Here is a 25,225-nt window from a genome sequence, read left to right as displayed (position 1 = left end):
GCTGCACACAGAGAATACGCCGGTTTCGGCCAGACATTAGACTCATTTTATCAGCCAGACTGCGAAATTTGCGTGGATAATGTCTTTCATTTCTCCCATCGAAGGGGGAGGGGACTGAAAGAGGAGAGGGGAGAAGGGATTTAACATAGCGAGAGGGAGAAAACGAGATAGTGTCTTCAAGATGGATAAAAACGAGTAAGTACATCATCTGCAGGGTAATAAAACCATCAGCAAGGCTGTTAATTATAAGTGTAGCGTTTGATGAGCTGTATGTCGTTTCCGTAATATATTTAGAAAGTATGTTTATCATCGATTAGGCAAATACACTCGGTGGTCTCGCATTTTCAAATAGCAGCGCTGTGGTCTTCAGCTAGGATGTCGGTTTTTTCTTTAGCATCACTGTAATATGGTTTAATCCACCTGATATTTACAGCTAATGTTGAATTAAGCATGGAGTCGGTACACTGCGTCGACAGTGTGCTAAATAGTCGACATAGATTTTATAAGCCTGCAAAGCCGATCATTTTTTTCTGCATCGCTATTATACACACAGAGTCTCTATAAATGCATGACATGCGTTTTAAAATGGTGTCTGTGTTTGATCGGTGAGATCTACTTTGTTCATTCATAAAAGCCGGCTCCAAGTCCGCTGAATGACAACGGTAGGCATTGTCGTGGTGAAACGGCTCAATTTCACGTAGCTTACATGAAACTTTCATATTTTACTGTACGGTGCAAGCTGCAGGTGAAGCTCTGTATTTGACTGCATCTAGTGAATTTAATAATTCAGCGGCGACTGTTATTGTTGTCATTGCATCTGTGTGATTACTATTTACGGTCTATTTGTAGCAGTAGCCTAATTTATGTTTCCCATAGGTTAACATTGCTGTGGTGCTAGCACCGTGTGTCAAGATAAACGGAATTTAAAATAACACTGCCGGTAAAACACTTCAAAACAAAAGACTAGCAATCAAAATGTACTTTGACTGTCCTTAACAGTTTGGTTTTGAGGCAACTAAAGAGCTTGGATAGAAAAAAAAAAACTTTACATGTAGGTAACAGCTAAAGCTAATATATATATATATGGACTTTGAGGTAAGATTTTTCCAAGTCAAGAATGGACCTTCATGCTCAAATAAATTCACAGAATTACCGTATAACAAAATGTGATATTTAACCATCAACTGATTTGAAGTGATTTATAAGTAGAATTATTCAACTATATTAATAGTCTTAATCACATGTAATTAAAATTGCATGAGGCTGTTTTTTTTGGAGTTGTAATTCTCAAAAATAATTTATTCTCTTAAAGAGAAATATCATTTGAAACAATTTTACTAATTTAAAAGAAAATTAGTAGGTTTTAGTACATTAAATTATTTTTTCACCATTATTTGTTTTAAAAAAAACCCTTCTATTTAATAAGGCAAGTATCTGTTGAAATTAGGATATCAGTTTTAAGGGACATGAGCTCAGAAAAATTTACAGGACGTTGAAAAACAATATATGCTAGGATATAGTAAACAATTCTGTATTTTCTAACACTCGAACGATTTTGAACAAACCATAATTCTACCTGAATGACTCATTTTCTCTTCACAGAAGTATCTGTAAAGAAGAAATATCTGCCATAATGCACAAATTATGTATATGGCCTAACTGCAAATTATATATATATATATATATATATATATATATATATAGTTTTGAATGTTATTTCATACCTTCCGTATAGTGATGCTTTTTTATTTTATGTAGTTGCTTATCTGTTTTCCTCCAGTTTATTGTACTGCTGTAACATGAATATCTTATCTTAATAAATAGGAGATCATAAAACAGAACAATGAAATAGTCTGCTGGATTCTTGATTTGCATTACTATATCAAAATTTTTGAAATTTAGTGTAGGCCTACCACATTTAGTCTTGGGACTTGACCGTGGCCTTTTATTTTAATTTAATTTGCCCTGATTTTAATTAATTTCACTTGTTCTAACACTTGAGACCAAATAGGATAAGTCAAACTTGGTTGTACCTCTGCCACATGTGATGCATTTTACTCTACAGACTGTATGGTTTACGCCATGACTAATTTGTGCTTTTATTCTGAAGTCATAATTCCTTACTTCCTGTCGTGTCCCGCCTGCCTCGCGGTGTTTTGGCTCAGCCGCGCCATCCTATGTTTTCCTTGCGGATGTAGCCCTCGTGCCCCGGCGAGAGAGGCAGGTAGTGATGCGGCTGAGGTTCGCGGCGGAACGATCTGCGCGACGACAAAGGGATGAGATGTTAGCAGCAGGGAGATCCCATTACACAGGACGCATGTTGTAATATGGTCGAAACAAAAGCGTAAGAAGCGATAGGCCTGCCGTCCAAAAAAATCGACACATTTCCTAAAATCCAATCTAGTTATTCGCAGTAACTTTTAGTGGATTTATAGGCAACTCGCGTGGGAAATGGAGAAGAAAAGGTGGGATTGCACTGCTCTCCCCAAGGGCTGGAAAATGGAAGAAGTGACCAGAAAGTCGGGTTTGTCCGCTGGAAAAAGCGATGTCTATTATTTTAGGTACTGAACGAACGGGAGCTTGCAAAACTTATAGGTGTACAAGACACCGAGTTTGCGGACGGAAACAGACAGGAGTATGATAAGTGGGTGGTGGAGGGGGGTGGTGGGTGGTCGGTATAAAGTTTGGGATGGGAAGGGGGGAGGGAGCGGGGCAACAAGGCCAGCCAGGCCAGCTCCTCTCAACAGTTGTTGGGATAAGAAGGAGTCTGTCCAAACCGTGCAGGCTAGTAGTATCAGCTCACGCCTGGCGAGGCCTTTGATGAATAAAACCCAGTGTCATCTCAGTTTATATACTCTTTATCTGCCATTGAAGTGAATCAACAACGCCAGATTTGTTCTCATTTAGCAGAGGAGAAGAGCAAGATGAGGAACAGAGGCAAGAGAGGGGGGAGGCGGGTCGGTTGTATAGTTTGTGGTAGGCTAACTGTACAATCATACTGGTGTTAACTGTGGTGTGTGATGTAAGATACATTTGCATGAGTTACTAGCACGTATCCACCCACAGTTGTGCCTTTGTTGATCATTGCTCAGGCTAAAGATATTGCTGCACCCACAAGTGGAGCTACAATGTTTCCATTCTGAAACATTTGATCAAGTGTTAGTATTGCCATGTTCACATTGTGTTTACAGAGGTTATTTGTAGGGCTACATATTAGTGTTTTGACTATGTTTATTCATATCTACCCCTCATTCTACTAAAGATGTGTTCAGCTTCTAATAGACAACTGGGCTTAAGTCGAGTACTCATCAAAAATTGCATCATTTCACAAAGTAATGTGATTTCAATGTCATTTCTCATGTGAATGTGCTCTGCTTCTGTTTGCTCTCTGACTTGTTGCATGTTGTGGGTCTTTGTTGGTAGTTTTCTGTCTGCTGTGTATGTGTTTTGAAGTGTGACCTGTCTGCTGTGTTTTCTGCCTTCGTCGTCGGTTCAGTTTTCAGTGTTGATGTCTTCTCCTCTGACCTATTTGTTTGTGTAAGAGCTGATATTAGTGTAGTGGTTTTTCTCACATCTTATCACTGCCTCCCCCTCTGCCAGTCCGTCTGGGAAGAAGTTTCGGAGCAAGCCTCAGCTGGCCCGTTACCTTGGTAACCAGATGGACCTCAGCTCCTTTGATTTTCGCACGGGAAAGATGCTGATGAGCAAATTGAACAAGAACCGCCAGAGACTGCGATATGATAACAACAACCAGAACAAGGTGAGATGAAACAGACTCACAATGACCTATCAGACACAACTCACGGTGGCCCGGACGCCAAAGCTGTGTCCAAATCACGCTATGTTTGATAAATAGTGGGTTGTAGCGTATTTGCTGTCTAATATTCCATTTTAGTGTCAGAATTCAGTGTTTGAAATTTACCTACAGTTTAGTGCCTTTAAAACTTCCCAAAGTGGAACTAAAAAGTAGTTTTTGTGACATGAACTGTACTTTATGCAGTGTCGTACTTTACATTGTAGTGCTCACATTTAATAGATGCAAAACTTACAATCATGTAGTACAATACCTCTCAGTAATGACACAAAATGATGTTGATTCATAAGTATCTGACATCTCAATTTACTGCTTATTATAGAGTAAAATATTGAGTGTCTAATACAGAGAGAAGTAAATGAGAAGTGAACAGGTGCAGGTGGAGTTGATGTGATCGGTCTGAAATACGCTACAGTTGATCTGCAGGTAGAGCACGCTCAGTGTAGAAGAGAGCCACACTTAATAGAGTTGAGATTCTGCCCAGGTTGATGGTCGCAGGCTCACGCTAAAACATCTGCTCAACTAAAGTGTTCAGGATGTGCCAAGATTTTATTGTGCTTTTAATATAAATGTAACCTCTTATCAGACAGTCAGTGGGAATCAACTCTATATAAATGTCCATGTAGATTAGATAAGCTCAGTTGATGCCATACTTAAATCACCAGAGAGTTTGCTACACTTCAGAGCAGGAGAAACACCAATGAAGGAGTAGGTTTATCTGTTGTGAAAATAGTTAGTACTTAATAATGTTTTATTCAGTTGAATATTGTTATGAAAAAGTTAAATCAATAGCTGTATATAACTGCTGATTTGTTTTGATTTATATTTCACCAGCACACCAGGTGGCAGTATGTTGATAAAAGACGGCAACTGTAAAGTTATTTTCTTCTTTTTTCAGACTTGATTTTGTACACATGGTCAGTACAGTAAACTCTTGAGCGCTGACATACATTAGTCCTGTAAAAGCCATGTAAACCTTTGAATGAGTTGCATGTGTGAATCAACAGCTTCTTAGAAAAACCTCACACGCTGTCTTTTCTCTCCTGTCCGTCCTGGTCTCATCCTCCCTCTGTGTCTTTTTCACTTCTAAGGGCAAACCTGACTTGAACACATCACTCCCAGTCAGACAGACGGCCTCTATTTTTAAGCAGCCCGTTACCAAGGTGACCAATCATCCCAACAACAAAGTGAAGACGGATCCTCAGAAAGCCGTTGACCAGCCCAGACAGGTTAACAGTCCCCGTCTATTACTGTTAACATCATCCCTACAAAAACCTGATCCGCGTGTTATCTGATACTGTGACTCTTTATTTTTTCCATAGCTTTTCTGGGAGAAGAAACTCAGTGGTCTTAATGCTTATGACATTGCAGAGGAGCTGGTGAAAACAATGGAACTCCCTAAAGGCCTACAAGGTAAGTTTCTCCAGACAACAAAAAAAAAAGTTTATTTGCTAAAGTAGAAATTAGCTTTTTTATCATGTCAGCATTGCTCAGCAGCAGTTCTTTAAAAAAAAAAAAACTTTCATAAGATATAAGTAAACCTGAGTGCAGTCTCATCTTTGACTTGTTTCTTTAAAATATCTGATAAAACCACCATGTTGGTCCCTCAGGCGTTGGTCCAGGCTGCACAGACAAGACCCTCTTGTCGGCTATTGCGAGCGCTCTCCACACCAGCGCCGCTCCAATCACGGGCCAGCTGTCTGCAGCTGTGGAGAAGAACCCGGGCGTGTGGCTCAACACGGCACAGCCTCTGTGCAAGGCTTTTATAGTCACCGATGAGGACATCAGGTGGGCGACTGCTGAACACCGGCACACATGGATCACCAGTTGTTTGCTCAAGCCAGTATCCAAAAAAATGTCGCCTGTGAAACAGCTGTGTTACAAATGTTGCTCCGATCTCCTTCACTGTGTTTAAATATAGAAACTAAAACTAGCTACTCAAGCAGTTTGAATAAGGTCATATTTGTTATCTGTCTAACAAGTTAACCAGGAGATATCTGCCAAATTTAAAGTGAACTTGACAGTTTGGTCATTTTTTTATTTGCCCAAATATATATAAATGAGTTGAGTCTGTTGAAAATTTCCACAGTCCATAACAAGTGACCCTGCTCTCTGTGGAAAAAAGCACCATCTGTTCTGTGCTGATTCAGTGGCTGTTATAGGCAGCTGTAACTGCCAACTGTAACAGCTTCCTGTTGTGTTTATGTGTAGGAAACAGGAGGAGCTGGTGTACAGTGTGAGGAAAAGGCTGGAGGAGGCACTGATGGCTGATATGTTGGCCCATGTGGAGGAGGCTGCCAGTGAAGGGGAGGCTCTTAAGGAGGAGGGCAACGGCAGTGAAGACATGGAGAGCGTATAGCACAGGTTGGTTAGGGGGCAATTCAGGAAACCCTCAGTAGAAAATTTATGAGCTTTTAATGCTGTTCCACCTGTGACTCACACAGTAACCTAAAAAAAACTGTTAATTGATCAGGGGCAACTTTCTGGTTTGTAGCAGTAAAGTTTTGCTTGAATAAATGAAATGAATGTAACCTAAAAAACTAATTGTTAATATCTTCTCCTGTAGGTTTTTGTAAAGTCTGGATAGGTTTGTTCGGCGTTGCGCACACACATACACACCACCATGAACAGTAGGAGCCCCACACCAGTCCAGCCCTGAAGAACTGTCCCCCCAGTATCTGCGTCCAGCTTAAACCTAAACCTGACTTAACAAGTACAACCTAAGGAACTGAGTCTCTAACTCCACCGGATGGGACTCATTGACTTCAATGCCCACAAAATGACTTAACGTTGATTTATGATTAGAAACATTTTTTAAAAATTCCCTTAAAAATGACATCAAATGAACTTGCAAATATTAAAAAATAACTTATCTACAGTGTATTAAATTTAGTGTTCGACGATGAGCGCATTTTTTACTAAAAGGCTTTGAATGGGTGTGTATATTTTGCGACAATCATGTCGAATCCAAACATTTTATGTCGACAAGTCAATTTGGGTGCTTTTTTGTTGTTGTTGTTTTGGGCAGATTGGAAATGAATGTTTTGTATATTTGACATGTCTCTCTCTCAATTTTTATGAAGCACTCCATGAGTAGTTTGACAAGACAGACCCCTCTTTCCCTAGCAAAACCAGTTGAGGTTTCATGACACTTAAAGTTGAGCTCATTTGAATCTGCTTCATGGCCAACCTGCATGTTGCTGATGTTATTAATGCAGATGGTGCAATTTGAAGCGTATGTACATCCATTGGAGGGGACTGAGTTAACTTTTTATTGTTGTAATTTCAAGGAAATATTATCTTCCGTGCCAGCTGTGTTATCCTGTGAGTCATGTTCAGTATTGACCAAAGAGGAGACATGTCATTTTGAAAGGCATTAAGGTTGTCGACTTGTGTCTGTATTTGAAAACTGAAAAATATACATGATGGGGGAGAGCACAGTGGAAAGAAATGACTTGAAACCTCTTTATATTGTACAACTATCACTGTTTTTAACTCCCATCATCATCATCATCATCATATAGGTGCTTACTGATGTTGTGAAACATTGCTATTTAGTGCCAAGGCTTTGTTTCTGTCACAGCTTCAGTCTGGTTTGTTTGTTTGTTTTTTTTTTTTAAATGTGTCAATGTTACCACACACATGCTGCCTCCTCCTGAACCCACGCACAAAATTGGTGACACAGCAAATGACAGTTAAGATTTAGTTTTAATGTCTTTTCAGTTATTATCCGAGGAGTAATGCTTTAGTTTTTATCCCTGTATGTCGAGGTTTGATGGTGAATAATGTCATTCACATGATTAAATTCCCTTCTCAATATCAGCAGGCTGATTGCTGAAATGAATTTGATTGTATTACTTATTAAAATGAGTCAGTATGTCACTAATTCTGTTGCTTGTGGTTGTTCTTATTCTCTTTTAAAAGTACTAAAAATTGTCTTTACGTTTGCATTTGTAACTGTGGCTACACTTGTACTAAGATGCATCTGACACCCCCAAAAGTGGTCCGTCTAGCCCCCCTCAAACACTGTACATTCAAATGGACAAACTCCCTCCATCCAATCACTGCATCCTCCCACAGATTAACAGTTAACTTGACAGTCCTCCTGCCTTTATGTGAGCCTGGACAAAGTGCAAGATACTGTCACCTGCACAGACAGCGGCTCTGCTGCAGATGAGCAGAGGATACCGGCTGTTCCTTCAGAGACGTGTCTAAATGTTACCCTTTATGATGTTCTGAATAATCTCTCCTCAAACGCTTTAAAGTAGTCGAAATGGCAACACTGGAGCTGTACAGTAAGGTAAGACATTTTTAAAATGACGCACCCTATCATTCTCTGCTGTGGGGTCTACCATTCATTCATCCTTTAAAGACGAATACAGAACGATATTGTTAATGGTTTCTGAGTATTCTTGTATTTGACAACAGGTGTTTGTCAGCCTTTCCCAGTTATATAGACACTTACAGTGTCCAAATCATAACCTTTCCTGATTGTTGTGTGTGCTTGAGTCAGTAGGTTGGAATTAATGATGGATTTGCTGTGATACAATCTGTAAAAATGTTGGTATTTTTAATTCTTAAATCTGTAGAAAATTGTAATGGTCAAACTTATTTGTAAAACTGACACATTAGTGAGTGAATTAGACTTGTTGGGGGTGGGTAATGGCTAATCCATGGAGGCAATATAGAGAAGGATGACCAGTGTTAATTTTTAACACTGTTTAGGAGCCTTTTGTGCTGATGGGTGACAAATCTGTTGTCTGGGGTGGGGCCAGGAAGTGTGATATGTATCTGAACAGTGTCAAACAGACTTCAGATTGGTCCAGTGTATTCAACCTTTAGTCTACTATATTATTATGTGTGTCCTTTTTTTAATTCAATGTGACAGTTTGCAGAATGGTCTGTTCCTTTGCTAGGGAGAAAGTGTGTGGATTCCTGACCCAGGTGCAGTTTGGGTTTCAGCCCAACTCCTCCAGGACTACAGTCCTGGAGAGAAACATCTACTGCTTCAGCTCCCTAATGGAGAGGTGAGACACACAATGCTGATATATTGCCTGGAAATCAACGTGAATGGTCGAGTTTCATCGTCTTCATAAAATGCCACCACACAAAACTCCATCTTTCTCCATATATTTTCAAAAAAGCACTCACTTGACTTCCTTTCTCATTTTAGGAGGTTCATTACCCTGTGGGCTCTCCCTCTGATCTCCCACCGCTTGGGAACCCCGATATCCTGGAGGGGGAAAATGATCTAACAGCTCTCAGCTTCCTCCATGAACCTGCTGTCTTGCACAACCTCCGGGTTCGATTCCTGGATTACAGCAGCATCTACACCTACTGCGGTGAGCATTGAATGGGTGAGAGCAGAAAACAGAGGGAGATATAAGGAAGTCTTACTGAGACAGGGATGACTGTCACATTTAAGGAGGGACAGCATACATGTACAGTGACTGACAGAAGATATGAGATGTACACTGGCAAGCTGCCAGGAACAGCCAGCTCCTGCAAGCTTCTGTCTGCATGGTTATAGCTTATAATGTCAGCTAAATTACACTAGGTCAAAGGTGGAGACAGAAAGGCAACTCCTTCACTGCCAGTGGTTGGAGATGTTACACATTTTCTGCTAAGTAAATGATGCAAAGGGTTTACTAAAACTCACACTGTCCATTTTGACAAAGTCTGTTTTTTTTTAGTTCACTTTAAATGTGTCTAGTTTTGTCCATGTAAATAGCCATGTTAAAGAGCAATTTAACATCCCCTGAAAATCTTGTTGTCGTGTCCAGCTAATGACCTTGCTGCAGTGATGTACAGATGTACTCCAGTTGTCAGTGGTCAGTACTGTTACAGGTGCAACAAAGCAATGCTGGGTGTGGTCAGAGGTGAAGCAGACTTGAAGGAAAGGCAGTAAAACACTGATTTTACACTGAGCCTGACCTTAGGTTACATTTTTAAGCCTCAAAATCCTATGAATGGGATAGGTTGTGTGCTTGTATTCATAATAAAGTTGAGTGTATTGTGCTTGGTTTGATTTTTGAAAGTGCCTTTCATTTGGATTTGTAGTTATTTCTGTACTGAGAACACTAAAGTTACTACTTGTGCTATTCCAGTATTTTTTTTTTTACAAAAATTCTACATTGAGATTTTATGTAATATGTTTAAGTCCTCTCAGTACTAAAACACTCTCATGCTGATGCTACAGTTTTTTTCCCCCATCCCTCCAGGTATCGTTTTAGTGGCCATCAATCCATATGACCAGCTCCCCATATATGGAGAGGAGGTGATAGATGCTTACAGTGGTCAGGACATGGCCGACATGGAACCTCACATCTTTTCAGTGGCAGAGGAAGCCTACCGCACTATGACCAGGTCAGAGCTCAAACAGTAGAGGTCATGTTTTCATAACCGGGGACTGAGTGTTTTCTGGCCTTGTAATGTTGTAACATTTCAGGTGCTGTAAACCTGCAGGCACAAGGCATAGGCGTAGCTTCACTATATGGGATTTGATGATGGCCACTGTTCTTTGTGTTCACAGGGAGGAGAAAAACCAGTCTATCATCATCAGTGGGGAGTCTGGCTCAGGGAAAACGGTCTCAGCCAAATTCACCATGCGATACTTTGCTGTGGTCGGAGGAGCGGCACAGCAGACCAGCGTGGAGGAGAGGGTTCTGGCTTCTAACCCTATCATGGAGGTGATGCATTTTTGTCACCTACGCTCAGATATGATATGTTTTTTAAGATGTAAACATAAATTGTTAAATATCAATATACATACAATACAAAATGAAATAACATAAATGATTTTGTATCTTTGTCCACAGTCTATTGGAAATGCCAAAACCACTCGAAATGACAACAGCAGTCGTTTTGGGAAATACATTGAGATAGGCTTTGGCAGAAAGGGGGACATCATTGGGGCGAACATGAGAACGTATCTCCTGGAGAAGTCGAGGGTTGTCTTCCAGGTAAACTCTCACTCACTGTTCAGTACAAAAATTCATGTGGGACCATAAGACATTTTATGTTTTAATGTCTTACTTTTTGCAGATACAAATCTTTCATTTTCACTTTATTTCCACATATGTCAAATATTTCTGTGTTCATGAACATTGTCAATATATTTGCGTGTATGTAAGGCATCAGCAGAGAGAAACTACCATATCTTCTACCAGTTGTGTGCCTCCAGAGAGCTGCCTGAGATGAGATCCCTCAAACTGGGTGAGACGTGCTCACAGGCGATCCCCGTCTGCTCTCTCTCAATAGATAACCATGTCCATGTTGTTGCATGTAGTCTGAGAGTGATAAGAGTGATCTGCTTTTGTTTTCCAGATGCACCTGAGCATTTCCGCTACACCAACCAGGGAGGAGAGATGCAGATACCTGGCACTGATGATGTGTCTGACCTGGAGCGCACTCGCAATGCTTTTACCATTCTGGGTAAGTGTTTGAGTATTTGAAATTCATACATACATGATGTAAATTTTCACACGTTTGACAAGATTTTTTATTTAACTGTCCTTGCTTGGTTATGTGTATTTGGTAAAATTGCAGGTGTGCAGCCTGACCAACAGTTGGAGCTCTTCAGGATCCTTTCAGCTGTTCTACACCTTGGAAATGTCAACATCCAAGCCAGTGGAAGAAGTTCTGATTGGAGTTATATTGATGTAAGACATGTATTTTTTTCCCCCTCCTAACTGTCATCCTATTTCGTCTATCAGGGCATCATGCTGTAGCAGTTACGCCGGACTTCTCGTCTTTTCCAGGCAGATGACCGCTCTCTGGCTGTCTTCTCCAAGCTACTAGGAGTTGAGGGACCTCAGATGGCTCACTGGCTGTGTCATCGTAGGTTGGCCGTAGGAGGAGAGATGCTGGTTAAACCCATGTCTGGCCAGCAGGCTGTGGAAGCCAGAGATGCGCTGGCTAAACATATCTACGGTCAGCTGTTTACATGGACCGTCCAGAGGCTCAACTCTGCCCTGCGCAGCCAGAGGGGACAGACCAAATCCTTTATAGGCGTGCTGGATATCTATGGGTTAGTGATTTGACTTGGTGGTAGTGGATAAATAAATCTTCAAGGTGTCTTCAAGTTGAACTGACAAGTCTTTCTCTTGGAGCAGGTTTGAGACCTTTGATCGGAACAGTTTTGAGCAGTTCTGTATAAATTATGCAAATGAAAAACTCCAGCAGCAGTTTAACAGGGTAAGTCAGGTGTCCCTCCATCCTTCTGTGTTTTGTTGTTTTTGTTATTTACAACCGGAGGCAATGTACTTGCACATGCCAGTGTCTGTCACCATCTTCAGGAAATCCACACTGTCACCTCTACAATATCTATTATAGTCATTGCCATTTTTTGTTTTCTATCTCGTTTGTGTAATTTTCTTTTCTAAAGTATGATGTGTTTTTTGGCAGCATGTGTTCCACTTGGAGCAGGAGGAGTATGTCCGGGAGGAGCTGGCCTGGAGCAGGATTGAGTTCAGTGACAATCAGCAGTGCATCAATCTCATAGAAGGACAACTAGGCCTGTTTGATCTGTTAGACGAGGAGTGCAGGGTCGGTCATGCTGTCTTTCTCTCTCTCGCCTCTCTCTCATTTTATTCTGTATGTTCTTCTGTCTCTTCTTACACCTCTTTTTCACCATCTCTCTCTCCTACGTGATGCATTTACTTCCTGCTGATATTTCACAGAAAGCTACAGCATATCACCAAAATCTTCTTACATTTAATATCACATATTAAATGAGCGTAGCACGGACAGACGTGTGTTTAAAATTCATTCGGCTTGATAATCTATCAAGCTGTACTCTCTGTGATCATTCTCTCTCTGTGTTTACGATCAGATGCCTAAAGGCTCAGATGATAGCTGGGTGCGGAAACTGTACAACCAACACTTGACCGGCAAGCCTCACCCTCACTTCCAGAAACCTCGCATGTCCAACAGCGCCTTCATTATTCTGCACTTCGCTGACACAGTGAGTGATGAAGGTCAAAGCATTTCATTCTGTTCACTTCAGGGAAAACTGGATGAGAACTAAAGTGAATCTATTCTTTATTGAAGATGCCAGGAAGTTTTGAAGATAATGACTGCTGTGTAAAAGTAATTTGTGATTCCCTGCTGCATTTGTATTAACAGTTTTTTTTTTTTTTTAAAGGTTCAATATGAATGTGACGGCTTTTTGGACAAGAATCGAGATACTGTCTTTGAGGAGCTCGTTAACATTCTGAAAGCAAGCCAGGTACACATGTGCCATGTAACAAATATCATAAGTTCATTTAATTTCCATCAGTAATCAATAACTTCTATCTGTGTGCCTGTTCATGTGTGTGTTAGTCTGAGCTGGTTGCTGAGTTGTTCCAGCAGCAGGAGAATGTGTCTCCTGTGGCCAATGGAAGTGTTCGCTCGGGGAAGAGAGCAACCAGAGAACACAAACTGACCGTGGGCTTCCAGGTGAGCTCTTACTACCTTCATTTTTAGTCACTGATCATTAATGAGGAGTCTTTGTATTGATTACACTTATCGTTGGCGGGCTGTGTCTGTGCCTGGCAGTTCCGTCAGTCGTTACAGATGCTTATGGACACCCTCAACAGCACCACTCCTCACTACGTCCGCTGTATTAAACCCAATGACCTCAAAGAGCCTTTTATGTAAGCATCTTCACAGTTAAGTCTGTATGCATTGTTTTTGCATTAAAGATTTGTTTTACTTGATACTGGTGCGTGCACTAAACAAACCCATAACATCCTCTCCATGTCAGGTTTGACCCCAAGAGGACAGTGCAACAGCTGAGAGCCTGTGGGGTGCTGGAGACTATTCGAATCAGTGCTGCAGGTTATCCATCCAGGTAATGAGTATCTCACAGACATTCATCTTACTCCCTACAAAGCTCTCACACAGTATGAGAACTGATGTATGGGGCTGTAGGGAGTAATTACGTCATTAAATGGTGAAGAAATAAAGGGCCATTTCTTTATTAATAGTTTGTATATGAAAAAAGTTTTCACCTCAGTTGAAAGTTCACTGCTTGTACACAAACTAAAAGTAACAGAACTATCAAGCTTTTTTCTTTAAGATTTCCGTACTGAATCTGCATTTCCAGGTGGACGTACGAGGAGTTCTTCAGCAGGTACAGAGTTCTTCTTCGAGGTCCCCAGAGTCAGGAGCAGGCCCAGGCCTCGTGCAGATGGACCCTGCCTCAGCTCATCTCAGACCCGGACCAGTACTGCTTTGGAAAGACCAAAGTGTTCTTCCGGGCCGGTCAGGTGGCTCTCCTGGAGAGGCTGAGAGCCGAGAGGCTTCGCACGGCTGCTGTGATCATCCAGAGTCGGGTCAGAGGTTGGCTGTCACGGATCAGATACACCAGGATCCTCTGGGCAACTGTTACCATACAGAGATACTGCAGAGGAGCACTGGCCAGACGGTGAGGACAGAAACGAGATATTTGTCTTCAGTCATTTTTCAGGCATTGCCAAGATTTGTTTTTTACTTTTCAACACAGCAAGGCATGTTCTCATAAACAAATGTTAATTGCTGCAGACTTGCCCTGACCCTGCGCTACACCAAGGCTGCCTTGGTGATCCAGAAGACCTACCGCATGATGGTGGTGAGACAGTTGTTTCTCATGATCCGCCAGGCCACCATCACCATCCAGGCCTTCACCAGGGGCACACTGGCACGCCACAGATACAGACTGGTCAGCACTTAATAACAGGCCTCTTAACCACCCTATTACCTTGATTAGATCTTAAATGTAGATCCTGATCAGTTCAGGTTATATAGTGTTAACCTGAGCTGATGAAAAATATCAACTCTGTTCTCTCTCCTCAGATGGTTGCAGAGCGTGCTGCCGTGTTGCTCCAGGCGAGAGTGCGTGGGTGGTTGGCGAGGCGGGCGTACAGGCGAGTGCGTGCGGCCGTGGTGTTCATGCAGTGCTGCGTGCGCCGCAGGGCTGCCAGGAGAGAGCTGCTGAAACTGAAGACCGAGGCCCGCTCCGTGGAGAGGTACAGAGAGCTCAACAAGGGCATGGAAGTCAAACTGATGCAGCTGCAGTTAAGAGCCGACCAGGAGGTGGGTGAGGGGTTTCAGAGGTAGTTTGATGGATCCTTGGAAGAGGTCATTTCATTTAATATTCACATGATAAAGTTTGTGTGTTACACATAACCAGGCCAGAGAGAGCACCGCCTTGAGAGAGACCCTGCATGCGGAACGAGAGGCCGCCGGGGCTGAGCTGGAGGCTCTGAGAGCAACCATACAGAGACTGGAGAGCCAGAGACATGAGAAACCTCAGCCATGCCCAGCCATCAGTGAGGAGGAGGAGGAGAAAAGGAGGAGAGCTGCAGACAAAGCTGCTCAGGAGATTCTTCAACTCACACAAGTAGGCCTAGAATAACACAATTCAAACTGTTGTCTGTTGTCAACGAATATTTTCCTTCTCTTATCTTCTATTGGATAATTAAGACTTTCAGGCATTTTAACTGTTGATTCTCATTCTCTCTCATTTTTTTAAGGAGCTGCAAGCCCTGCAGAGAGAAAAGGAGAGTTTTTGCAAAGAGAGAGAGGATCTCGCTGCTCGCTTCCTTGAACAAGAAAAAGCACAAGAAGGTGAGTTCTTATTTCATAAATCATACAGTCTGCAGCTTTCTCCCTGTCTTTTTGCTTTTTTTTTCATTCACATTTGTATCTCATGCACCGTCTTTCCTCTTCCTCTGTGTGTGGACATGTGTGTGCAGAGCGCGTGAGTCAGGCTGTGTCTCAGGCGGCCAAAGCTCTGAGGACAGAGCTGGATGAAGAGAGGAGAAAGTACCAGGGTCTCCTGAGAGAGTTCACCAGACTGGAGCAGAGATATGACAACCTCAGAGAGATGAGTCTGCTCACTGAGGTTCATAATCACACCAAGGCGCACGCTTAAATAACTCTCCCCCAACTCCAGCACAGCATTGGTTGTAAACTCATGAGTACTTTTTTTTTCTTCTCGTAACAGCGCACCAAGGGCCACAGAAGGACCGACTCCACCCAGAGTCTGAGCTTTGAGCCTCTCTCTCCCTTGTCCACCCCTACCCCGCTGTCACCCCAGTCTCTCACTCCGCTCTCTCTCTCACCCTTCCCATCTGCCTTCCCTTCCCCAGAGGAGGTGCGCAGGTCAGCGTGACGTCTCCCTGCCTGGAGAGGAGAGTCTCAGTGTGGAGCTCAGAAACACCAATGGTGAGAGAAACAAAACTCAAAGAAGAACGTTTCAAAATAATCCTCCACTTTGTTTGGAAAAACATTTTTATGTATAGTTATGTTGCTTTACATCTAATACACACATTATTTTTGTGCGTGTGTATGCCTGCACGCAGTTACTTTTTCCAACTGGTAATGTAATCTCATTAGGTCGGGCAACATAGTGTCACACTGTGTTTGTGTTTTCTCTGACAGGACCAGCTGATGGAGAGGATGGATGTGGCCAAAGAGCCGGCAGTGAAGATGAGAGGAGAGGACCTGGCACATGCCTACGATGCTGTACGCGTGGCCAATAAGTCAGTCTGTCGCTACTCACTCATTCCCATCACCACATAAGTCATCGATGTTTAAGTTGTGATTTATATATGTGGCGGATTAACTCTGTCTCTCTCTGTCTGTCTGCGGCAGGTTTCTGGAGAGTCAGCTGCGTAACCAGCGCAGTCAGTGGGAGGAGGAGCTGGAGGCTCTGAGGTGTCAGCTCAGTCAAGCGATCTCTGGTTCTTCCCCTGCTGCACAGCAACAGGTACACTGTTGAAAGACTTTGTATAAACTGAGCTGGTCCTGTCAGAGCAAACACCAACACAGTGTGACACTATGTTGCCCGACCTAATGAGATTACATTACCAGTTGGAAAAAGTAACTGCATGCAGGCATACACAGTCCTAACAGTCTTTGTTTCATCATTCTCACACTTTTTTCCTTCACCTCCCAGTATTTCTTTCTTACATAACAAGTATAAGCCTACAAAGTAAGAGTCAGTGTATTCTGGAGTGTAGTCGCCCTTTCAATTGGCTCTTGTTTACTTAAAAGCTTTTTCTTCTATTGCACTCACTGTATGTCCCTTTGGTTGAGAGCACTGGATAAAAGCCAAAATCTAAAATGTGTGTGTGGAAAGGAACTACAGGAACTGCTGGAGGCCAGAGAGCAAGAGTGTGTCAAATTGAGGAGAGAGCTGAAGGAGCTCAGAAACACAGTCTCGCTGAGGCGACTCCTCGCTCAAGGTAAGATTTAATTTTCACCTATGAAGGCACAATACAGAACCTTGTTCCACTGCTGTTGTCATGCGAAAATCCTCTAAGTTGTGACTTTTTGTTTTAAATCTCCAAAATAACGTTCTGAATAAAATATTTGACAGATTACTCAGTGTTTTCATTAGATCAAATGTAGAAAAGCTTTCTTTAATTCCCTGATGTTTCCATCCACCCAGCAGCTTCATTTATTAACATACAAAATATAAAGTATCTACTTCACTGTTATTATATCCTCTCCTAACATCATTTTTTCATTTTTCAATTTTTCTTTTTTCATTTTCACTTCCCCTGTGAGGTTTCACCCCAGAGATCTCATCCTGTCCGCCCCGACCAACACCAGCAGCTGCAGTCACTGGTTTGCTGGAATGTAGGAAGAGAGATGAAACTAAGCTCATCAAGAACCTCATCACAGGTGAGACTGACCCCCCCTGCCTGCTCTCATCTTCTTAGTTCCTCTTTGTTCTTTTTCTCTCACTGCGATTAGAATTTTAAAAGTATTGAGAGGAGTTTTGAGAAGTACACAAAGCAAGTCAAAGAATTTGATGCATTCTTGGAAACAGTAGGACGGGACTGATCAAACACTTTTACAAGTAGATTATTTTACAACATAAATCAGAATGCACTTTTTCACATAGTCATTGTATTGCACTGTAGTTTTCTCAACAGAAAGGTCAATTGACAGGCCTTGTGCCAGCAGAGAGCCATATGTGAACCCATATGAAAGAAAATAGTAGGCATAGGTCATTTTATTCCACCATTTTAGATAGGATAGCTGCCATTAGAAGGTTCTGATTAAAGATTAGAGGTAAAAACTGTATATGTATGTTACTAATCCTTCTACTATTTTTCTAAACCTAACTAGAGCCTTTCTTGTTTACACAGAGCTTGAAAGCAAACCTTACATTTAGCATTTAACCAAGAACATACTGTACATTCAAATTCTCTGTATATTTGACTAAATAAACATTTGACTTTTCAGACCCTTGATTCAGATGAACTAGTTCCCCCGACCTGAGTGACTTACTTTGCGCCCAGAAAAGTGTTGACGCTTTCTTTAACATGTGAGCTTAAGTGCATACTGTAAGTGGGATGTACAGTGATCATTATAGCTCTGTATGTGAAGGTCTAACTTTATCAAGAGACCACAACTTTGTAGCATTGCCCCTGAGTGCTGACGTGACTCACTAGAATAAACTTTTACTGTACCTAACTCCTGTATAACTGACAATTATGACCTGACCATGTTCACTGTGCCATTGCTGCTGTCTCTGTCTGTGCTCCAGACGTTCGTGTTGACAGCGCCCTGTCTCTGCCTCCTGGTCTACCTGCCGGCGTGATTTTCCTGTGCGTCCGCCAGGCCGACTGCAGCGGGGACCAGACTCGTGCTCGCTCGCTCTGTAGTGCTGCTGTCACAGCAATGAAGGCAGCTCTGAAGGTAACCTAAGATCTGAACCTGCTTGATGCACCATATGGTTGAGGATTAATGTGGAAAGGACAGTTCACATCATGTCGGGCAGATTGGCACTTGCAGAGACCACTGACTTTGAAACACTTTCTTGTGATTGCCACTGATTGTTTTGTCCTGTGTGTGTGTGTGTGTGTGTGTCCCAACAGTCTGGCCCCTAAGGTGATAGTAAACCAGAATAATACCTCATACACACACCAACAGTGTTGATCTCCATGTGACAATATAACCTTTTCTCATCTTATCTGTCCCTGCAGAAACATAGCAGCGATGTAGATATGACTGCTCTGTGGCTGAAAAACGCTTGTGTGTTGCACGACCTCTTGACCCAGCACTCCCCAAAACAGGTAGGGTGAATTCATTATTGATAACACCTTATCGGCTGAGAACAGATAAAAGATTAAAAAAAAAAAAGTTAATTTGCAAAAGTAAGTAGTGAAAAAAGCTCTATGATTTAGTAACTAATTAATTTTTCCTGATCTGATCAGAAGCTTATTAATTTCTTTCATAGAGAAATTCCCAATATTTCTGGCTTAATGAAAGTATGATTTGATTGATTACTTTTCAGACCCTTGAATCAGATGAGCTGGTTCCACTGACGACCGACCTGAGTGACCTGATACGTGCCCTGAGTGACCTCTGCATCCAGGGCTATCAGCAGCTTCTCTCCATCACAGAGACACGCCTGCAAAACATCATAGGTACCACTGCACTGAAGATGACACTGATGATATTGCTGCTACTGCTCCTGTTATCTCACATGCTATACTACGCCCTCTACCTCAGTCGCTGCCCTGTTGGAGTCTGAGACCATCCCCGGTCTGTCTGGCACAGCAGTGAAGCTGGTAATGTCCAGGAAGCGAGCGGGCTCGGACCCCAGGACTGTCGCGAGCGGTGACGCTCCTACCATGGCATCGGTGTTGAGGGAGCTGGGGGCCCTTCACACTGCCCTCTCCCGTCAGGATCTGCCCTCGACTCTGATGGAGCAGGCCTTCCACCAGCTCACCTACCTCATCTCTGCCTCCGCTCTCAACAGCCTGCTGCTGCGGAAAGACATGTGCTGCTGGAGTCGGGGCATGCAGATACGGTATTCATACACACAGATATACAGATGCAACATTTTCTCATATGACAATTTCAACTTTGTTTTGCACTATACAGACAAATTGTTGACATTATTTTTGCAAGTTTATACTGAGGCAGCTCTCGCTTAAATATCCCTGATGAAGTACCTTGATTTGTCAGGTGTTTAATTCACTAAATTAGCCAGAAACAAACATTCCCATCATTTATTTTGACTTAAATAATATTTATAATTTCCATATATATATATATATATATATAGTGACTGAAGAAGTTCATCATTTAGACATTCACTTCAACTGCACTAAGACTATGTAATTTAAGTTGTATTACATTCAAAATCACTCACAATATCTTCACTCACAGTGGGTTTTCAGAGGCCTGGTCTAATTTGTATGTCCATAAACCACTTAGATCTACACATTATTGCTTTTTCACAGTGTTATTTTACAAAGCAGATTTCCAAGTTTGGTTGCTTTGAGGTTGTTATGAAATCTGACTTTTACTTGGTTATTTATAATTACAGTAAATTAATATATTAGTCTCTGTGCTTTCCTTCAGATTAGGGATAAAACTCGTGAGAAATTTCTTAGAGCCCAAGGTGACATCTTTAAACCAAAACCCAAAGAAATTCACTTAACTATGATATATGACAAAGAAAATCAGCAAATCCTCACATGAGAAGCTGATACCAGTGTTTGACATGTTTGATTAAAAAATGACTAGAATTATTAATTTATTGATCATCAAAGTAGTTGCTAATTCATTTTTATACTGATTAAATAATATTTAGTGATATTCTAATGATAATCTTATCATTGCATCCTCTTCCTTTAGATTATTAATCAGCCTGTATTTCTCTTATCATATAGCTACAATGTGAGCCTGTTGGAGGAGTGGCTGCGTAGCCGAGGTCTGCAGACAGGGGGCGCTGTGGCCACACTGGAGCCCCTCATCCAGGCAGTTCAGCTTCTGCAGGCAGGGAAAAAAACTGAGGCGGAGGCACAGGCCCTGGTTCAGACCTGCACTGCTCTGTCCAGCCAGCAGGTGGGGCTTTCTGTCATCTGTCATCAAGAGAGAAAAAAAGAAGTTGTCCACTTTAAGTGAATGTAACCGCCTGCTGGTCTTTTGTTTATTATGTTCAACAGATTGTGAAGATTCTGACCCTCTACACCCCCCACAGTGACCTTGATGAAAGAGTAACACTGAATTTCATCCGTACTGTCCAGGTACAGAGTCCACAGCTGTTAGATCTGGTTTGTTTATTAACTAAAAACAATGTGTCTCATCTAAGTCTTCTCTGTCTTTGCTTTCCTAGGGGCTTCTCAAAGGCCGCTCTGACTGTCAGCCTCCACAGCTCCTAATGGATGTCAGGCGAGTGTTTCCTGTCACATTCCCCTACTTGCCGCCTGCTGTCCTCCATGCAGAGCAGTTAGTCATCCCAGACTCTCTCAAGATCTCCTTTCTACGCAGAGTCTAGAAAAACAGGACGTCTAGTCTCCTCAGTTCTGTGTAACTCCTAACATATTGAATTCAGTCCTTTGAAATTGTAATATTGTTCCAGGATTGTTTTGTTGATTTAATTCCTCTCTTCCATTTTCTAGGCGCATTAACTAGTTCAAGTAAGATGATTCGTCAGTATACTGTCCAGGGTCAAAAATTAGCATCTCAGGTAACTAACTGGTGAGAGAGAATTAACATTTTTTTAATGGATAAATTTAAAATCAGGCCATTCTGCAGTCAGAAAAAATGCAGCTATGTCTTTGTACAGTTTTACAAAGAAAGGACTGAAATGAAGCTTTTTTTCATATTTTATTGGAAGCAGAAACACAATGAGACTGCAGTCTCAGTAACCTCGACCCCCAATAAGAACAACCAGAATAAAAAAACAAAAAAAACCAAACAAAAAATTATAAACATCTCGTGTATAAAAAAATTGCTCATGCGAGTACTTTGTACCACTACACATCATCAGTAATACATATTTATATATTCACAACCATTTGAAAAATAGAAAACAAGAATGAAATATCAAAATAAAGAAGACAACAATTGGCAATTAACATCAAATAATTATCCGTGCTGGCACAATAAATTTTTTTCTTTTTTTGTTTTATTGTTCCTATCATGCACCGTTTCTGGAAGTACAGGACTGGCATCGCTGTGCAGGTTGTCTTTTCTGTGTGGCCCGGTTAGCTGGACAGAACAGGACAGATCATGCATGTCTGTCCGCTTTGTGCCTCTGTGCTTTTCGTTGTGCTTCTACATTTTACCCTTTGTTCCTTCTAACTTCTGCGTGCATTCCTGTTTCTCATGCCAGCTCCAATACCCCAACAGGCAAACTTGATCCTCTGGAGGAGGACTCGACTAAAGTATCATTGTCAACAGCAATAAATAATGATTTTTTTTTCGTGGCATTTCCAGCTATGTGACAGTTGTTTACCTGTTATCTAAAGTTATTAGAAGAGTGTGCAGATGTTCTGTTTGAATAAAAGACCTTGTACACGCCAAAGAGGCACACAACATGCTTAGATTCACTTTAGTTTAATTTAACTAGTTTCCTTTTGCAGCCTGATGATGTATAATGCCAGTGTAAAAAGTCTGACAGTTTATTTATTTAGTTGTTACTCAGGCCCATTAAACATCAGATTGGTTCAAATTATTTGTTATTCATCTCCAGTGTGTACACAGTCTCCCTATATCTATATCTATATCTTCAATAATAGCTACATTTCCAGATTGGGCAACCACACACTCACATACACACACACAGACACACACTCGCAACTGCCCAGTCACCCAGAGCAAAATTCAAGTCTACAAAAGAGCAGCAAACTTCACTTCACATACGCTGACGTGTGTTTGTTACATCCGAGCTATTTACAATGCCCAATGACAACAACACCAGCTCTCTGTTCCCCCGATTATTTTCCTCTGTGCTGAAAAGCTGTACAAACAAATTTCAGTCCCTAATCAGCTCTACTACAGCCGGGATATTTGGCCCATTACAATAGAGACAGCATTTACAACATATCAGACAAACGCTTGTGCTGATATAATTAGAATAATAATCCACAATGTAAACATTATAAGACTGCTTCATAAAATGACTCATCTACATAGATTTTTCATATATTAGATGCATAGAGTTCAGTTCTTACACCTTGTTCAAAAGAGAGGGCCATGTAAATTATTCAGTTGTGATCAGGTGCTTTGGGTGAGAGAGGCCCTTGTCAGGGGAAACTTAATAAAGAGGCAGCAATAGAAAAACAAAGAAAACACCCTGTCGTTGTTAAATGTTTTTCTGAGTCTTGAGGACCCCAGTCATTAACATCATTTCCTAGCCTGGATGCTTTTTTGCTCACAACAAGCGTACAAACCTCATATAGACAAATAAAACAATCAGTCTTTAAAAAAAATGGCATTCAGTGAAAATAGAAATGGCATCAAGAGACATGTTGACAGTCCAAGGCCAATTCAGCTCCACATGACATTGACTCTATATTTAATCTAACCACAGGATGATGTGTAATTCCTGTCATTTCATTAAAAAAATAATGAGGGACAAACAAAACAAGATCAGAGTTTAAGTGTGTTATTATGGGTGCAGCGAAGACCCTGTGCTTCTAAATCCTTGTATGACATCTCCGTTCTCTACACTGATTAGAGTAACAGACTAGGCCCTCTTTTAAGTGTCAGTGCCAGACCAGGTGTGGTCTGGATCTGCAGCCCTTTAGTGGAGGTCTGACTTTCTCGGTATCAGGGATCAGGGTTGCAGCGCCTGCGGATGCATCATTAGGGGATCATGGGTAGCAGTATCAATGGCAATTCGCCTTTCCTTGGGGTGCAGGGTGTATGGTTTTGTAACCCACGGGATGTTGCTTTTGCAAAATACGTTTTCAGGGACTTGTTTTTATGATGTCCTTACATGCATTTTGATTTGGCAAGATGTTTTTTTTTAAAGAATAGAAGGTGAGTGTTTCTTCCTTTATCCTGCACCTCTCACACACCCAGCTCAGCGCTGTCTAGTTGTGGAATGTTTAGAGTAACACAAAGAAGATGGAATAACCATCAGAAGATAGAAGTTTTATCCTCCCCAAAATTAAACACTTTCCAAAATCTAACCAACAACTTCTCCACCCCTTTTTTGTGTCATGTTCTCTGTTTGTGATGGCTTTCTGTGATCTACATTTGCAGGCAACAGGCAACACGGGCAGCTACATGAGGTCAACATCAGAACATATTACAAACACACTCACACATGCTCAAACGCAGATCATACATTCACACGCACACTCTCACATACATACTCTGATGAATCACAGTGCTTGAAGGCATGTTCTCATCAGATTCATCTCTCTATACAGTCGCTCTATAGGAGACAGACATACTGTACGAGGGTCAACAAGACAGAAGGCATTGAGGGTGTCAGGCAGTGTGCTCTGTTACAGGGTAGACGGACATGAAGACAGAGAAGGACAATCTTTGAAGTACCACACATCCACTGAATAATCCTGTAGAACTTTACATATGTCCTTCATATATTATACTAGATTTATAATGATAGAATTATTCAAATATAAATATAATTTCGAAGAAAGTAAAATAAACATTAAAAGTATCATAACTAAATAGTGCTTTGTTCCCAATATATGTGCTCCCCAGCCCGATATCTGGAATGTTTGAGGCCTTGCGGCCGTAAGTTGTTGTTAGTGGGTCAGTCGGACAGTTGGTCCTGTTGTGCTTAGGGCCGGTCTTGGCATATTTCAGCGATTATCTGTTGGCACTTGCGGTCCCTTCTCTGAGCGGGTGCAGGCCAGGGAAGGGACGAGAGGGACTGGAATGTAGGGAAGAGGGGGGGGATGGGTAAAAAAGGTAATTTAAAAAGGCAGAGAAAAAGTGAGAAAGAAAGCCAAAACATTAAAGGCTACAAGATATTTCTCACCCTGACTAGTCAAACGAGGTGTGCATGTATATGTGCCTGTCTGTGGTTATGGAATGGCAAAACCTGCCTCTACAGATAGAGGAAAGTAGATGTATGCTCTGTGATTAAACTGTATGCGCTGTTCATCGAAAGATGCTTGATATCTGTAACAACAAAGACACTGTTGATTTTTTGAAGAAAATTAAAGTGATGCTTTGCTTAGCACTGCGTCTTTTCCACTGAAATGAATGTATTTACAGCACTGGGTGTGTGGTGACTGTTGTCTTATCTGTGCTTTTACAACACTGGATCATCAGGGCAGTGGCTAGCAGTGGCTCGGGCAGAGCTCCAGGGCAGTAGCAGGTAGCGACATCCGATCGAGCTTCAGACGGGTCGTTTTGGCTCTTAGCTGCGGCCCTCCTCGGCGGAACGTTGGTCGGACTTGAGCTTGACAAACTCCTTGGCCACGTCGTCGTTGTTGCGCTGGGAGAGGATGCGCAGGACGGTGAGGCCCGTCTCGTCCATGTGGATGCGTTTACCCAGCGGCAGCCAGCAGGCGACGCTGCCTTTGGAGGCCATGTCTTTCAGCTGCAGGACGGCCATGCCCACGGTGCGGTCCTCTCGGGCGAAGCAGTAGTCCTTCACACACACCTGCAGCTCGTAGCACTCAGGACCCACCTCGTTGCTCAGGGTGC

At 42.0% G+C, this 25,225-nt stretch overlaps 3 protein-coding genes across 6 annotated transcripts in view; 2 read left to right on the top strand and 1 right to left on the bottom strand.

Moving 5' to 3' along the window:
• Nucleotides 1-82: 82 nt before the first annotated feature.
• mbd3b (methyl-CpG binding domain protein 3b) lies at nucleotides 83-7,700 on the top strand. 4 transcript variants are annotated; one of them, XM_018667269.2, is made up of 8 exons: nucleotides 126-195; nucleotides 2,908-2,976; nucleotides 3,601-3,760; nucleotides 4,906-5,043; nucleotides 5,137-5,227; nucleotides 5,425-5,602; nucleotides 6,026-6,178; nucleotides 6,381-7,700. In XM_018667269.2, the coding sequence occupies exons 1-7, from the start codon at nucleotides 182-184 to the stop codon at nucleotides 6,171-6,173; spliced, it is 798 nt and encodes a 265-aa protein (XP_018522785.1). In that variant the 5' UTR covers nucleotides 126-181; the 3' UTR covers nucleotides 6,174-6,178; nucleotides 6,381-7,700. The 4 variants fall into 4 exon arrangements, with proteins under 4 accessions (XP_018522789.1, XP_018522785.1, XP_018522786.1 ...); XM_018667270.2 differs by having other exon boundaries at nucleotides 167-195; nucleotides 2,911-2,976; XM_018667273.2 differs by lacking the exon at nucleotides 2,908-2,976 and having other exon boundaries at nucleotides 83-195.
• A 387-nt stretch (nucleotides 7,701-8,087) lies between these two features.
• Nucleotides 8,088-21,160, top strand: si:dkey-110c1.10 (unconventional myosin-Va). Its single transcript, XM_018667256.2, is given in 36 exon segments — nucleotides 8,088-8,114; nucleotides 8,731-8,841; nucleotides 8,988-9,156; nucleotides 10,036-10,180; nucleotides 10,347-10,503; nucleotides 10,633-10,776; nucleotides 10,948-11,029; nucleotides 11,141-11,248; nucleotides 11,363-11,475; nucleotides 11,575-11,843; nucleotides 11,929-12,010; nucleotides 12,221-12,361; nucleotides 12,648-12,779; nucleotides 12,960-13,043; nucleotides 13,139-13,255; nucleotides 13,355-13,452; nucleotides 13,563-13,649; nucleotides 13,905-14,225; nucleotides 14,342-14,498; nucleotides 14,633-14,872; nucleotides 14,970-15,179; nucleotides 15,313-15,406; nucleotides 15,535-15,683; nucleotides 15,786-15,942; nucleotides 15,945-16,006; nucleotides 16,223-16,323; nucleotides 16,436-16,550; nucleotides 16,923-17,028; nucleotides 17,354-17,470; nucleotides 18,342-18,493; nucleotides 18,781-18,870; nucleotides 19,092-19,224; nucleotides 19,310-19,610; nucleotides 20,479-20,653; nucleotides 20,755-20,835; nucleotides 20,925-21,160. Coding segments are annotated over 36 exon segments (4,989 nt in total). The 3' UTR covers nucleotides 21,087-21,160.
• A 12-nt stretch (nucleotides 21,161-21,172) lies between these two features.
• Nucleotides 21,173-25,225, bottom strand: part of unc13a (unc-13 homolog A (C. elegans)) — a 47,507-nt gene continuing 43,454 nt past the window's right edge. The window contains 1 exon segment of the mRNA XM_051077286.1: nucleotides 21,173-25,224. Within this exon segment, the coding sequence (XP_050933243.1) occupies nucleotides 24,936-25,224 (289 nt within the window). The 3' untranslated portion in view covers nucleotides 21,173-24,935.

This window comes from Lates calcarifer, linkage group LG17 (genome assembly GCF_001640805.2).
Source record: "Lates calcarifer isolate ASB-BC8 linkage group LG17, TLL_Latcal_v3, whole genome shotgun sequence".
Taxonomy (NCBI): Eukaryota; Metazoa; Chordata; class Actinopteri; family Centropomidae; genus Lates; species Lates calcarifer.
Note: the sequence above shows the minus strand (reverse complement) of the source record. Positions and strands in the feature narration are given on the sequence as shown.

Excerpts from the sequence above, each read along its gene's own strand:
- mbd3b (XM_018667268.2), top strand. The coding sequence starts at position 2,452 with ATGGAGAAGAAAAGGTGGGATTGCACTGCTCTCCCCAAGGGCTGGAAA. Across the intron at positions 5,228-5,424 it reads ACTCCCTAAAGGCCTACAAG|GCGTTGGTCCAGGCTGCACA; the intron begins GTAAGTTTCTCC and ends TTGGTCCCTCAG. Across the intron at positions 5,603-6,025 it reads GTCACCGATGAGGACATCAG|GAAACAGGAGGAGCTGGTGT; the intron begins GTGGGCGACTGC and ends GTTTATGTGTAG.